This window comes from Pelobates fuscus, chromosome 8, assembly GCF_036172605.1.
Source record: "Pelobates fuscus isolate aPelFus1 chromosome 8, aPelFus1.pri, whole genome shotgun sequence".
Taxonomy (NCBI): Eukaryota; Metazoa; Chordata; class Amphibia; order Anura; family Pelobatidae; genus Pelobates; species Pelobates fuscus.
In genome coordinates, this window is record NC_086324.1 from 37555398 (window position 1) to 37572485 (window position 17088).

The 17088-nt window shown below is 35.0% G+C and overlaps 1 protein-coding gene across 1 annotated transcript in view; it reads left to right on the top strand.

Annotated features, from left to right (window-relative positions):
• Window positions 1–17088, top strand: part of XIRP2 (xin actin binding repeat containing 2) — an 85110-nt gene that overhangs the window by 59912 nt on the left and 8110 nt on the right. Inside the window, exons 4-7 of the mRNA XM_063429694.1 lie at window positions 2996–3100; window positions 4292–4364; window positions 5254–5351; window positions 5837–15737. Of these exons, the coding sequence (XP_063285764.1) occupies window positions 2996–3100; window positions 4292–4364; window positions 5254–5351; window positions 5837–15737 (10177 nt within the window). The remainder of the gene's footprint in view (window positions 1–2995; window positions 3101–4291; window positions 4365–5253; window positions 5352–5836; window positions 15738–17088) is intronic.

Below are 17088 nucleotides of genomic sequence, written 5' to 3' on the forward strand. Positions count from 1 at the left end.
AGTCTGAAAACTCTTCCCTTTCAAAGGTGATTTTTCTGGGAAAAGCCCAAAATAAAGAGCTTTGTGTTGCACTCACATCATAGACCCTGAAAGCCTTTTGAATTATCCAAATAGTTTCCACGAAGGAATATTCGAGCTTAACGAAAAATGTAATTCAGATAATTGCTCAGTCTTTTGAATGTGACGGCCACAGAGTACACATGCTCACTCAACAGCATCTAGCGCCTCCTACTAGCTAGTACAGTGAAGTCATCATTGTTCACATATGCGCTTTCAGTCCACTTTACTATGTTGTGCAAACCGTTCTCGTATATTAACAGTGGAAGGACTTTTTCTGGTCAGACCTCACCTCGTTCATTTAATAAACTGCAATTTTAAGTCTCACAGAATGTAATAGTTTTATTTAGATACACCTCACCTAAGAAATCAATTATGGGGGTTTAGTTACAGTATATGATCATACATTGCATAAGCCTTCCACAACGTCAATGTACCCCATTCTTGGCAGGTCCTTCTCTAGACCTTGCTTCCACTTACTTGGAAAAATGCTTCCTCCTAGGACTCTCTGCAGTACAAGGTTAAAAGAGCCATTGAGTGAGGCACCTGTGAAAGGGAGGGGTGCTAAAGCTTTTGAATAAAACAGGTGTCTCAAAGTGATTCATGTCCATTTAATTAGCTTAATTATACATTTGCGTTTGTGTATATATATACCATCGTGCTTGTACGGTTGTTCACTAAAGTGAGAATTGTTGAGATTTCAAAGTGAATTTCGAATTTAAGGCCATAATAACTTAACTGTAAAAGGTATCTCAGAAGACATGTTTCCCGTTCTACTACGGTGGCCTGAAATATGAAATTCACATTCAATTCCTAACAATTCTCACTTTAGTCAATATCCTTGTGTATTTCTGTGAGATAGCTAGATAGATAGATAGATAAATAGTGTGTATTATATGGTAAGTAGAATGCCTCATACACAGCAACTCTGAATTATTGCATTGATGCAACATACATAGAGCATCATTAAAAGTAAGTAAATGATTTTCTGCTTACATAAGGCATTCTACTTACCGTATAATACACAGTATCATTCTATCTATCTATCTATCTATCTATCTATCTATCTCTCAGAAATACACAGGGTTATTCACTAAAGTGAGAATTGTCAGGAATTATATATTTAAGGCCACAGTAATAGTACAGGAAAGTGTAGATTACTGGAATACATTTTCTATTTCAGTTACTGTGGCCTTAAATTGGTTCCCTTAGCAAGAAATAGTAAGATGTGGCTATAGATTCTATTTGAAAAAATGTTTTGATCACCTTTCACCCGAGCAACAGTTTATGATCTTAATAAACTAATACCCTATAACTGATAGCTGTTTCAATCCTTTTGGGCAGTTTACGTCCATTTTCATTGGACAAATGGTGTTTGTTAACAATGAGGTTTTTTTTTTTTAGTTACTCCCTTTATCAGCTGAGAAATTATTGGAGAGTGACTCCTGGAAGCTTGTTGTTTCTACATTATTACTCCATTAAGATATGTGATGCTATGATAAGCCATTGTTTTGCATCTATATCTGAAAAATAATGTTGAGTGGTTTAACTGGGATATCACGAGGCATATTTAGCCATTACGAACACAGTTTCAAATGCTTTTTCACAAATGATTACCTTCCAAATAGAACATCTAAGAGGCAGCAGAACACAACAAAATATATTCACCCCCAGCTCATACAATTCCAATTATTGTTCCATTTCATCATAATATTGAATCAACGCATCCGTAATTTATAAATGCTCATCTCACATGTATGTACCACTTTAAAAAGAGCTAAATTACCTAGGGGAATTAATTACTCAGTGCAAGTAAAAGCTTTAAAGTGCCTTAAAGAGACACTGTAGGCACTATAAGCATTTCATCTCATTGAATTGGTTGTAATGACCAGAGCGCCCTGGCACTGTCCCTTCATTCAGTATTAAACCATTTTGAAGAAGTTTAACACTAAATAAATGCCCTTTATCACCCAAATCACAACCCCCACTTGAGGTATGGCTAAGGATCATACAAGCAATGGACAAATGTTATAAGCTGAAAGTGACCATTGCTGAATAGGGGGGATGGGCTGCTGGCGACTCTTATTTACCATTAAAACATAAAAAATGTTTCAAGGCCAAATGGTAGACTGACACCTCGAGCCTCCAGACGCTATAGCCACCTTAAGAAGATTAAGCAATTGCTGTGCCTACCTACAATATCCCTTTAAATATGATGTAGTTAGCTGTGTGGTTTGAAAAAGTTTTGATATTGTTAATACATGTCTCATGAATGCTTTTTACATTTTAGGAATATGCTGGTTGTAGCAAACTATGTAAGAGGCTTGATTATGACACTTACCTATTGGAAGTAGGAAATCCACGATATAATACATGCAATAGGTGTTCATGCATAATTAGCAGTGATAGATAGTTGTGAGGTTACTATATATGGGACGCATACAGCAATATTGAATATCTGCCCTTTCATTTAAGCATGCAATATAAACAGAGTTTGGAGCAAACGCAGGAAAAGATATGTATTTGTTTGTTTGTTTTTTTGCACATCATATTTATCAGGTGCCAGACAGTTACCCATAATAGGTAGTTTCATGTAGCAGCACTGGATCACCAAGCTGATTATACAACTGAAGAATGTGTCACCATGCTCATGTCGACCATTTGGATCCTATGAAAAAAAATTAATATAATGAATTACAAACTGGAGGTTAACTCCAGCCGACAGTGTCCCTTGATCTAACAATACTATAATACTCTGAAAGTTAACTTGTTTGTCTTAAGATTGCAGAGTATTGTGGGAATGGTAAGCCCAATACACCTTGAAAGATCATATTCATCTAGATCTGCTATAATTTGTTTTCTATGACTATTAAATTATGTTTTGTATGTTGAAATTAAACTATATATTTCATTAACAGTTTTTCTGTGTGTTTTTTAGGAAACAAGGAAAAGTAATCAAGTTACATTCATGAGCAGCTCTCAGTCTGCTGAACAACATGTCTCTCAAAGTGATTCCCAATTTTTAGCTACTGGGGCAGAACAGGTATGACTGCAGAAAGAAAATGCTGGGGAATGTGTATATTTTGGCAAATCTATCAACTCATAAACCAACCTTTACATTTTCTTATGTGTTAGCTAGATAGTGATTTTGACTATTTAAGTGTACAGAACTAATTAAAAATGGTTGATCACATCTAAAGGAAGGAACAGCGCGAGGCAGAGAATGGGTCAGATAAAATAACCCACCTCTAGTTTTTAGTTTCCAAAATACCCACGTATCCTATTGGCGCAACCTGGGTCTCGAGAGCAAACCCAGATTGTTCTAATGCTAAATGTTTGGGAAATATTGGCGTACATAATTATCAGCAGTAAGAGGTCAAGATTGCAGTACTTCTCAAATCGTACAAAGAATAGAAACAGACAAAAAAAATGAACAAATATATATGATCTGACTGGTTAGATTGGACCGAAGAGTTGACCACGGGACAACATCAATGACAAATGTGGCCACTTTGAAGTATGGAGTTCAACTAAAGAAATATTGCATCATAAGTGGTGGGCCACTAATAAGGGAAGTACAGGGCCTAAGGACAGAAACACTAAGTAAATATGTTAACACGAAGTAAGTAGACATTAGGAAAAGTGGCTCTAGTAGGTAGAGGCAATAATACTCAATAGCCCAAGCCTTTAGATATTTATATTTCCTCTGCTGAGAGGCTCATGAGTACTTGAAACATAATTATTTCTTCAGTGTACATCAAAGTGTGATTGGAATCATGCCTTATATTTAGTTTAATCATCTGGGAGCACTAAAAATTGAACCCTTTAATTAACAGATTGTTAAATAATGAACTGTTCCATAGAGTGTTGCTCCGGTTTCCAGATTTCACTGGAGGTGATAGTGATAAGTAAAGAATCTAACACACTCAACTTGTAGCATCTAATCTGTTATCAAACTACAGTTTCTACAATGCTCGCCTAGCTTATAGGAGGACCAGAATAACCCTCCTTGATGCCATGTATCATGGGAATGGTAGTCCAGTAATGGTTTAAGAGTTACAGGTCACTATAAGTATATTAATATAACAATTCAAAAAATTATAATATAGTGTAGATCATGTACGCTCTAAAGCTATATTTATGGCATATTCTTACAATCTAGTTTCTATACTTATTGATGTTTGCAGTGTAGTAATAACACTATTTTCTGAGCTTCATAATTTTATTTATCTAGGTATCTGTTCATGAGCAAAGTACCCAGGAGAAAAGCAGAACATCTAATTATAATCATGAAGCTGATGGAGTAGGTAAGAATGATATTTTAAATTTGTTTGGTAAAGCGAGAAAACAGAAGTCATTGAGGTAGCAAATTAAAGTCTTTAAAATGTAATGTGTTACTTTGCTTATGAGTAAAACAAATCTATGAATAATAAAAAAGAAAATGTGATACTCTTATATGATATCCACTTTCATACTTGATGTAGCGCCAAACTAGTGATGCAACAATGTTGGTGGTCAGAAACGCAATTGCACGGAAAGGTGTTAAGTATCCATTATTCTGCACGCAATATATCACGCTTCATTTACCAAAACGAGAAGTCTTGCAAGACAGCTGTAAATATCAGTCTGATATTGATCTTTGGTCCTTGAGTAAATAAGGTGCCCCACAAAGGAAACTACCCTCAGTTCAATAAACTCTATAGATCACTACATGCAGGCTGGATTAATGGGACAGGCATATAAAATATTTTATTTAGAGGCAAAGATTCCTACTGCTTATAAACTTGCACAAATATTTTGCACTTTTATTCCCTTTCCATCATTGCATCTAATTATGTCATATATTTATTTATTTTAATCTTTTTTTGAATTTGGATCTCAAACTTTTTTTAAATAACAACATTGACTAATCATGAAACTAGAATTATTCATTATTAATTTCAAATATAAAGGGTACATTTTACCTCACCTTATCAATTCGCCAAACATCACTGTTTATTTAAAGCCTCCTTGAAGTAACACCCCAGTCCACTCCAGTCACGGATTTACTGGAGGTCACCTCTGACTTATTTTATAAAATGGACAATTTAAAGAGAAATCATCACTTTCATAAAAGTCCTAAGTTATACCACCCCAACTGTTATATATATATATTGTAGCAAGTTTGAATTATTTATATATAGCTTCCTATTTCAGATTATAAAGAAATCCCAAAGATCTCTACACAGGTTCTAAAGGAACAATTTGAAAGACCATTCAAGGAAAAGGACATTGCACATGGAAAAAAAACTAAGGTATGTTAGAAAATCAATTTTTAAGCAAATATTTAATATGTTTAGTTGTAAACAATACACCATAAGTAGTAGTAGTAAAAAGTAAATGTAAAAAAATATAATCAGTATCTAATGAAGAAAATTAATAAACAACCTTAAATTTAACAGCAAAAAAACTTTATCTTGATCTTTTCTTTTCTATGATTATCTATAACAAAATGTTAAAATATTTTTCTTTTTCCTTTCATATCACTTTTTTTATTCAATGATTTGTGTTTAAACCTTTACATTACTAAATAAGAAGTAAAAAAATTCAAAAATCCCTCTAGTGCAACAATATTCTGTATTATGCATTTTATCATGCTCTAAGTGATCTAAACATACGGTGAAAAAAGGATATGATAAATAAATTAATGAAGTTGTACCTGTATCACCGAATTCAAAAAGTTTAGATCAGTATTTTACGTTTTGCAAAAGTCAAAATATGTACATTTTATTCCCTAAAGATTTATAATGACTATCCAGAATTTGAATGGCCAGTGGTTAATACCAACCTCAGTAACTCGACTAGCAGAGTCGTTGATGAAACAAGTGCAGCAACATCAGCAGAACATACATCAACATCTGCTAATGCTGGTTCTCTTCATTTTGGAAGTTTAGAAGAATTCCCACCACCTCCTCCAGACATTTTAGAGACACCAGATATGACAGAATTTTCCCAGTCCCCAGAACCTGCAAGCAACACAGAACGACAAGTGCCAACAGCATCAAAAGATGTATACTCGAAGCAAAGAAACCTGTATGAGCTGAAACGATTGTACAAACACATACACCCAGAAGTTAGAAAGAATTTACAAAAGGAATTTATAAGTGATGTAACTGACATTGTGGCAAGCCAAAGAGATCAAAAAAGTATAGTATCAAGTGAAGTGCAACAAGCTAAGTATGCATTTGAAAATTCAAGAGATAGTCCACAGAAATGCATGAGTCCTGAAAGAGAATATCTAGAGTGGGATGAGATATTGAAAGGGGAAGTTCAGTCTATGAGGTGGGTCTTTGAAAACCAACCTCTGGATTCAATTAAAGATGACTCACAAGAGCAAAGCCATTTTAAAAGTATCGGAGAACAGGAAATTATAGCTGGTGGAGATGTAAAGTATACAACATGGATGTTTGAGACACAACCAATTCATGCATTGAGTGCAGACAACTCTGACTCATCTGAAGGTGTTGAAAAAGTTCCTGAACTTGCAAGAGGAGATGTTCGAACAGCTACCTGGTTATTTGAAACACAACCATTAGATGCCCTGAATAAGATTTACAAGGAGAATGACTCATGTGAAATGCTTCATTCTCTAGAAGAAATAACAGGAGGGGATGTAAAAACTGGAAAGTATTTATTTGAAACTCAGTTTAATGATAGCAATTTTGGTATTGTGGATGAAATGAATATGCTTCGACTCAGGTCAGAACTACAAGAAATTAGGGGAGATGTTAAAAGAACCATAAAACAGTTTGAAACAGAACCCAAGTATGTATTGAAAGATAGCTCAGGCAAAGTACTTGAAATTAAAACTGTATGCAAAGAGGACATTGAAAAAGGAGATGTTAAAACTGCACGGTGGATGTTTGAAACTCAGCCGTTGGACACAATAAACCAAGATGAAGTTAAGGTTGTTCGAGGCATATCTATGGAAGAAAGTGTTAAAGGTGGTGTAGGGAAAGCAAAATGGCTATTTGAATCTCAACCTTTAGACTCAATTAAAGAAGAACAAACATCTGTTACTGAAAAAGAAGCCATTATTGGTGCTGATGTATACCAAAAATGTTGGATATTTGAAACAATTCCAATGGATTTGCTGAAGGATAAAGATAATGAGAGACCTCTCCAAGGTGAGGAGATAATAGGTGGGAATGTCAGTGATACAAAAAATTTATTTGAAACTGTACCAATTGATGAGTTGAAAGAAAGTATTACTGTTGGCAAACTTAAACAGGTTATTACCACAGAAGAGGAAAGAGGAGATGTGCAACATCAAAGATGGATTTTTGAAACAAAACCTCTAGAACATATTAGAGAGGAAAGGAAAGATTATATCCGCACTGTGCAGCTAGATGAAATCCATAAAGGAGATGTAAACAGCCACAAACTTGCTTTTGAGAAAGCAGATTGGAAAAATTTAGAATTTTCTTCTAAAATTCAAGTTGAAGATGTTAATACGGGCTCTGTAACACTTAACAGAAAACTTTTTGAAACAACACCTTTATATGCTATCGAAGATCGTTTTGGACATTATCATGAAGTCCAAACTATTCGTCAAGAAGAGGTTGTAAGAGGTGATGTAAGAAGTTGCCAATGGATGTTTGAAACAATACCCATTGATCAATTTAGGGAAAGTGTTGAAAACTGTCAAATTATCAAAGGAATCTCTTCCCAGGAAATTGTTTCTGGTGATGTAAAAACTGGAAAATGGCTTTTTGAAACTCAGCCTCTGGATGCAATCAAATATTTTAGTAATGTAGAAGATGAAGAAATTACTAAAGAAAATAACAGTGATATTGTTAAAGGAGATGTTAAGGCGTGTACATGGTTATTTGAAACCCAGCCTATGGAAAATCTTTATGAAAAGGAAGTCAAGAAGACTATCAATGAGGACATTCAAAAAGGAGATGTAAAAACATGCACGTGGCTTTTTGAAACCCAGCCACTAGATTCTATACAGGATGATTCTGAGAAAAGTATGAACGAACACGTAAGAAATGAGGAGAGAATTCAAGGAAGCGATGTCCAAACAGTTTGCTTTCTTTTTGAGACACAAAATTTAGAAGATATACAAGGAGAAGATAAAAAAGACTTTAAAAGAATCGTTGAAATTGATGTCCAAAGTGGTGATGTATCCACTATGAAATATATATTTGAAAACCAGCCCTTGGATAAGATTAGCTTAAGTTCAGAAGAAGTACTACAAAAAATAAAAACCATGAAACATGAGGACCTTCAGAATGGAAATGTCTTAAATTGCAGATGGCTGTTTGAGAATCATTGCATAGATGAAATCAATGGCAACCTAGAAGAAAACAAATCATCTTATGCTATCATGGATGTGCAAGGAGGAAATGTAAGGAAAGGGTGTTTTATTTTTGAAACATTTTCCTTAGATCAAATAAGAGATGCAAGTACTGAAGACTCACTTACAAAAACAGTTGGTGAAAATGAGATAATGAAAGGGGATGTTAAAAATTACACATTGATGTTTGAAACTCAGCCTCTTTATGCTATTCAAGACAAAGAAGGATATTACCATGAAGTTACAACAGTGAAGAAAGAAGAAGTATCTCACGGAAATGTCTGTGGAACAAGATGGCTGTTTGAGACAAAACCTTTGGACTCTTTTAATGAATCAGATGAAGTTTTTGTTATTAAAGCAGTCACCCAAGAGGATATTAAAAAAGGAGATGTCAACTCTGTGAGATGGAAATTTGAAACACAGTCATTGGATGCCATTTCTGATGATGTCAAAGCACAATTCCGTACAGTTGATTATGTTGAAGGTGGTAATGTAAAAGCCAATAAAGAGCTATTTGAGAATGAAGAGAGCAAAAACCAGTGTGTGAGAACGGTAAGCATTAGTGAAATTAAACATGGAAATGTTAAGACTTCTACCTGGCTGTTTGAAACACATACCCTTGATGAAATTCACACAGAAGATTATCACAATTTAAAAACAGTAGCAATGGAAGATATCCATAAAGGAGATGTCCAAGAAGCAGTGTGGCTTTTTGAAAGCCAAAATCTGGATTCAATACGAGATGATGAGGAATATGTTACCAATATAAGAAAAGAAACAATTCCACAGGCTGATGTTAAAACAACAACATGGTTGTTTGAAACAACACCTTTGCATGAATTTAATGATCACAAACTAGAAAGAGAAGATATTGTTGGTAAAAGCATCCATGAAACATTAAAAGAGCTCTATAGCCAAAACATAGTGGAATCCCATGGGATAATAATAGAAGCAGATGAAATTGGTGATGTGCGTATGGCTAAATACCACCTCATGAACAAAGAAACACCAGAAATACAAAAAGAAGAAATTATAAGTGGAGATCTTCAACACATAATGATGAATTTACTATCACAAAACTCAACCACAGAAAGAATGGTTCAGTTAAATGAGGAAGAAAAAGGCAACATTACTTTAACAAAATCCCAGCTATTAAATCAGTCATCTGATGCTCAGATTGAAAGAGAGCATATTACAGGAGGTGATATACAAGAAGCCATTAAAAACCTTTTTGACAGGGATGATTTTAAAAAACAGGGGATACTAATTCAGGAAAGTGAGAAAGGGGACATTAAAATGACAGTTTACTCTCTTCTTAACCAAAGTGACAACACAAACTTTCAGCGTGATGAAGTTCTTGGAGGTGACATAAAACGCACAATTTATAACTTGAAATCCTCTGCAATGGACAACGAAAGATCAGAAAAAGTAAAAATAGGGGAGTCAGAAAGAGGAAATGTCCAGTTTTACACAACTTGTATTGAATCTGGAGCCTTAGATTATTTAAAAAAATTACAGCGGTCATCGGAAGATATAATCGAAAGAGAAAGTGAAGAAATCATTGGAGGTGATGTTGAAGGTACAAAGCTATTACTGAAGAAACAGCAATCTCCAGTGGAGCGCACTGTTGATGAAACAGACATCATCCCTGGAGATGTATATAATACAGTTAAGGTTTTTATGACAGAGCCTGAGAATAAATTGTTTGATGTAAATAAAGAAGAAGTTGTAAAGGGTAATTTGAGAGCAACCTTACAATCACTTAACCAAGCTGTAAATCAAGCTGTGCTTGTCGAGAAAGAACAAATTATTAAAGCTGATCTCCCTGCAACTCTGAAGTCTCTCACTGAATCACAGTATCAAGTGAGAGACAGTGAAAAGCCAGATGTCATTCCTGGTGACATTCAAGGAACCATTGAGTCTCTTGAAAAAGCAGTGAAAACAAAGATGGAGTTTGTGAGAGAGGATGTTATTAGTGGCAACATTGAAGCAACATTAAAATCTCTAAAAGAATCACAACAAACCATAAAACACGCAGAGAAAGAGACTCTAGTTAAAGGTGATGTAAATGCTGCAGTGCAAAACCTTCTAGAATCATGTTCAGAAAAGAAAACTACTCAACATCAAGCAAATGTGAGCAATGTGAAGGGCACCTTGAAGACTTTGTTGCAGCCATCATTTCAAACAACTCAACGAAGGGCAAGTGTGGAAGGTAATGTTAAGAACACAATCAAACATTTTTTGCAGTCTACTGAAGAAACCCAATCTGAAAATGAAATGTTCATTAAAAATGGAATATCAGGTGAGAATATAATATTTGAAGGTCAGAGTGACCAAACTGTTGCAGCAAAAAATGATTGCAGAAATCAACAAAGCATTAATTCTTCACGGCAAAATGTTATTGAAGCACATAACATCTTTGTTGATAATGCAACTTTGAAAAATGACATGAAGTTGGAAATGAATGATATATCTAGCTATGATATACATAACACGGATGCATTCTCTAGTGTGGAAGAAAGAAAATTACCAAGAGCAAAACATGAAACATGCAAAACACGGGATGAACATAACACAGTATCTGATGTTCAAAACGCAGAAATGATATCTGAAGGTAAAATAAGTTTACTTCAAGGATTTAATGAAGGACATATAGAAAAAACACACACAGATCTAATCAATCAAACTAAGGTGATGCAAAAGGAAAAATTGTCAGCCAGTGTAAGTATGTCTAAATCCTCTACATATAAGCAACCTATCAATGTGATTAACAAAAGAAGTCATCATGCAGCAGACCATGTTCAAAAACAAGTCACTAGCCAACAGACACAGCATGCCCAGCAGTCAAGAAAAACTTTTGCCAAGGGTGAGGCGCATTTTCAACAAACTCAATCTTTGGATTCACTCAATAATAATGTTGAAAATGCAGAGGATGTGCAGAACATCAAGCAAAAACACAGAAAAGCAAAAGAAACAGAAAATGTAGAGATGGTCCACATTGTCAAAAATAAATCTGCTCAAGAGGCTCGGGAAAAAAGCAAAATAGTATCCTCCAGGGGAAATCATCAACATCTAACAAAGAATCAGATTGATTCTGCAAATATATCAAAACAGATTGAGAGACCTGAAATTTTCTTCCTTCCTCCATCACCATTACCACAGACATCATCCAGTCAGCTTCCATTGCCACCTCCACCACCACCTCCACCACCACCATTACCAGTTGTTCGATCCTTTAAGTATAATGATGAGCCTGAATATTTTCCTTCACCACCTCCACCAGTAGATGACAAGTTAGATAATGAAATGCTTACACCACCACCAGAAACACCTCCACCACATATACAGCATAAAGATGTAGCTAATAGAAAAGTGACCTTTCTACCATTAGAACAGAGGACATCACAAAGTGAACAGCTGCAGTCATATTCTAATATTGCAAACCAAACAGGGATTTCTGTGTCCCAAATGGCCTCCAAGACAGAGCAAATTAGTAGATTTTCTGAAAAACAAACATCTGTTTTGCCACAGAAATCTAGACTACCTATTTTCCAACCTAAAATTGGAGATCGGTCAGAAACCAAGATAAATGAAAGTAAAAACATCCAAAAAAAGTCCACAATTTTACGAAAGGAAAGCACTAGTCACTCACACAGTGAAACATCTGAACATATACGACAGCATGGATTACAGATAACTAGTCAAGGAACTATGGAATCAAAGAAAAATGTTTTTTGTTCACCACAAATATCTCAAGTATCAAAACCTGACATCCCTCCATCAAAACCTTCAATCAATGAACAAATATCAATTACAATCAAGGAAGACCAAGTAAGCGCAAACAAGTCACATGCTCAAGACATTGATCAGGTTAGATGTGACAAAGAATTAGAAAAAATTGAACAAAGTTTGAAACCCAAGAAAAAGGTTGTTTTTTCACCACAACTATCACCAGCAGTGATCGGAACATTGCCAATAAAACCTGCAATTACAAAAACTGGTGAATATTTACTTCCCTCCAGTAAAATGGTCATGGCGTCAGTTGATGAAAAAGTAAGCACAAGTCAGTTAAATGCAGAAGACATAGATCAGCACATATGTGATCAGGAATTAGTAAAAAATAATGAGGAAACATTAAAAGACAAGAAAAAAGTAGTTTTTTCACAAAAATTGTCCACATCTCCACCCCCAAAATGTAAAACAGACAATAAAACAGTCAATCAAGTGAATGAAAGTAAGAGACAAAGCTTGGAGATAGTTAAGTCAATTGAGACACACAATATAAAAGCTAGTGAGTCAAGTGAGCAAGACTTGGATCAACTGGCATGCGATCGTGAACTAGAAAGAATTCATGAAGAATCTTTGAAACCAAAGAGAAAAGTGTTTTTTCCACCAAGAATTTCTCCAGCAATTAGAACTGATACTCCAACAGCAAAGCCTAAAACATACATTAGAAAATTTAAAACACCTCTTATGATTGCAGAAGAAAAGTACAGACAGCAAAGGGAAGAAATGGAGAATAATAAAGCAAAGGTTGTATCTCAGGTTATTTCAACAACTACCATCAAATCAGAAGCAAATCATGTCACCAAAGATTTGGAATCAGGAAATTCTATATTGAAAATGTTAGAAATATCATCAAATGACTTTGGTCATGTCAATGCCCAATTAAATGCAAGAGAAAATACAATTTCCAGTAAGGAGTTTGAACAGAATTTTAATACAAGGAAACATGAACCTGCTACACTAACAGTAACATCAGATCTGAGTAGTCTTTCAAATACAGCATCAACACAAGAAGAACAAGTGAAACAGGAACAAACTTTGAAGATCATTCAGGAATATAATATTGTGCAGCAAACAAAGGAACAGCTTAGCAAATCAGAAATATCTAACAAAGTTGATGAGTTGGAACTGGTCAAGGACAGTAGTATTTCGCCTAAACCTGAAGTAACACATGTTGATAAACACATTCAAAATAAAAGCAAGTCAGAAATGAAGATGAAACAGATACAACATACTGGAAATATTTTACAAAATGAGAGTACAAATGTACAGAAAAAACGAGATGCTGAAGAAAAACACAAAGTACGTTTCAGTGAAAAGCAGTTTAGCCAAAAAGTAAACGCACAGTCAATTTCACAAAGTTCGGAACAACACCTGAGTATATCAAGAAAGAGCCAAACTCTGTCCAATGAGACAGAAACACAAAAAGGGCAAATCAAGCATGTAGGTATCTCAGTATTCAAAGGAGCCGAATCTCCAAGTCCACCAATCTTAAAGAAAGAACAGGAAGTAACAGAACAGATTAAAATGGATAGTGTACAAAAGCAAAAAAGTATTGGTGTTCATGAACATTCTGAAAAGTCAAAGAGCTTCATTGCACAAAATAAAACATCTCCTCTTCCTCCAAAAGAGACAATTCAAGAAAACAAAGTGAGTTCTCAATATAAAACATCTCCTCTTCCTCCGAAAGAGACGATTCAAGAAAATAAAGTGAGTTCTCAAAATATTGCAAAAGAAAGGCAAATCAATGAAACAACTGCAAAAAAAGAAATTTCTGAAAAGAAACAGCAAATGTCATTACTACCAGAAGCACAAAACAAACATGAATTTAATTCCCTGGATGTAATTGAGTACATACGGAAATGTGAGGAATTACAGCAGACAGTATCCAAGGCAAATAAGCTTGAGTCAGATCCTCATACACTGAATATACAAACATTTACAACCTTTCTAAAAATTGTTCCCACCTGGTTAATTAACCAAGACAAAAAGAATGACATGGCTGAATTGGCTGCCTCCAATGATTCCAGTGGTATTTCAGAGCAAATATCTTACATTAAAAATCATGCAATGAACATGCATTCATCTTTTAAAGATAATATACACACTGCTATGAAGTCTTCCACCACTGCTAAAAGTAGACTGGAATTGAGTGGTCAGAATACTGTATCACAGAAGCAGATCAGCACTATTTCCAGAAAGGTCGAGAAAGCCAATCAAGTATTTCAAGAGAAATCAAAGATCAGTAAGGATCTTGGGAGATTCTCTAGTGATTTCAAACAAATGGATTATAGGGCATGTTCTCCTTCCTTAAAAACACGATCTCCATCGCCTACATACATAACAATAGAGTCAACTATGAGACGAACAGACTCACCCCAGAAAGAAAGGCATTTATCCCAATCTCCTTTACAGAAAGATTCTGTAACAGTACCTATGCCACCAAAAAGATCTATGACACCTAAAACAACATCGTCCTCCCCAACACCACAAAAGAACCGTTCTGAACAACTGGCAAAGCTGAAAGACACAACTGCAAAGCTATCACATGGGACAGCACAGGCACGAGCAGTCACCCCAGTTCCCATTGTAATTGAAAAAAAGTGTGAAATTATACACTCTCCTGCTACTCTAAGAAGACAGTTCAAAATAGAAAGCCATACCAAAGGCTCAGTAAGCATCACACCTACACCAGCCAGTGAGGTTGCATTTAGTACATTAGAGGACAGAAGAGAAATACATGAAGAAGTTAGAAAATCAGAATTGCATGAAACGCACCTACAGCAAGATCCAAAACACATTCCAAAATGGCAAGGTACAGATATGGATAGTTTGGATGTAATTTCAGTCACACAGAAATTTGAAGTTCCCACAAGTCATGCGTTCGAAAGGAAAGACACAAATGTTCACTCAAGAGAGGAAGCAAATTTACAAGAAAAGTCAGTAACAGACAGCAAGGCTAAATTGCACAAGTCAGATGAAATGAGCTCTGGAAAAAGTGCATTTAGGACAAGCAAAGGTACATTTCAAACTGAGCAGAAGAAAGTGGTACATCAAGGAATCCAAAAATCATTTTCCGACGTCTCAGAAGTAAAGTCTTCTCCGCATGATAACATGAAAGGAAAAACCAGAACTGTTCCGATAAAACAGTTAAAAGGCCCTAAAGGAAATGCTTCTCAGCAAATATATGTAAATAGGCAACATGAACACAGAGAACACATACTAAACCCAGTGTTACATTCTGAAACAATCTCTGTCACTGAAAAGGTTTCTGGTATAGGAACAGTAGAAAGCAATCTAGGCAGAATCAGATCATCACTCAATGCTGATGGTATAGAGTCTGGATTTGAGTTTAAACATGCACCTCCAACATATGAAGATGTTATATCTGAACACATGCTAGACATTTCTGCTACTGAGTCCCCAGAGGAAATACTAAAGAATTTTCAAAAGACATGGGAAGAAAGTGAAAGGGTCTTTAAAAGTCTAGGCTATTCTGTCTCGGACACAGCTGAAATAAGAAGTAGCTACCATCAGGAAGAATTTATTACTGGTAAATAGGCATGCAGAGTTTGCGAGAGAGATAACTAACTAAAAATAAAACTGCCAGACTGTGAAATGTGTGGATTTCTTTTCAAAAATATAATGCCTGGGTGAAAACTAACTAATCTGCTGTTTCCCTGAGTGGTGATCTACCTTTTTTCTAATTACTGTTACTTTCCTTGTTCTTTTTTCTAAAGGCTTCTATTTTAACGATAAGCTGTGTGTGTTTTGTCACTAACATTGACTGCTGTGCAAGAAATAAACAGCTTGTAATCTGAAGGTAAAAAAATAAATCACTATAAATGTTCTATGTATGCTTGGCAGTTTATGGATAGACTCACTCTGTGCTCTTCAGACCTACCCAATGGTCAGATATGGAAAGATATTTCCATTGTGACATTTAGAAGCAACCAATGTCTCTGGGTCAACGTATATTTCTCAGTGGACTTGGGAAAAGTAAATTAGGCTGATTGAAATAGGCTGTATTTCAAATAATTTGTTCATGGATCTGGACCGGCTGTGATAAAGGTAAACAACTCAGAAAAATGTTGTTTAAATTAAAACAAATAATAACTGAATAGAATAAGTTAAATAAATAAATTTAAGAATACACATAGAGTAGAATAACTGCTATCTGTACTTTTGTTCTCAAAGTTATTCACTAAAATGTGGATTATCTGGCGTGATAATGTTAGGTGAATTTTAAGTGAAAGTAGCCAAACTAAAGTGTATTTAATTTACTCTAATTTGGTGATGTTCTCATAGTACTATTCTATCATCTTTTTTGTGTTTTATCTGTAGATATACTTGTGTAAGTAGCTTGCTTTTAATGATATTGAGGAGTCCTTTTTTATCTACTGATTTAAAGTGAAAATGGGTAACTGTATATTACAATTCATCTCACTGTACTTTTCCAAGATATTTAAGGGTGTTTTAAGTTTTTGGAAACTACGGACAAAGTTGACTTGGGGAATTTTTCTAATTTATATTTGAAATTCTCTTAGAATTCACAGTTCAAATTTGCCACAATCGCTTCTTTAGTGACAGTGTTACTTGCAACATGCCACATTCAACTATGACGGTGCACCTGTAACTTAAAGTAAACTGAGCATCAGTATCTTCTGATTAGAAAAAAAACATTAATATTATGATATACAACCAGCACATGACATCCAACTCATTAAACAAATAGTTGTCTTGAGATGACAGATCACCCCTAATATTTAAATCAAAAAAGGTAGGTTGAAAATTAAATGGAAACCAGATCAACCAGAGGTGCAATTGGTGGTTAACCACTCACAACAACCACAATGCAGACAGGTAATAGTGTAAAACAGTAATTTCATGGCAAACAATAAAAA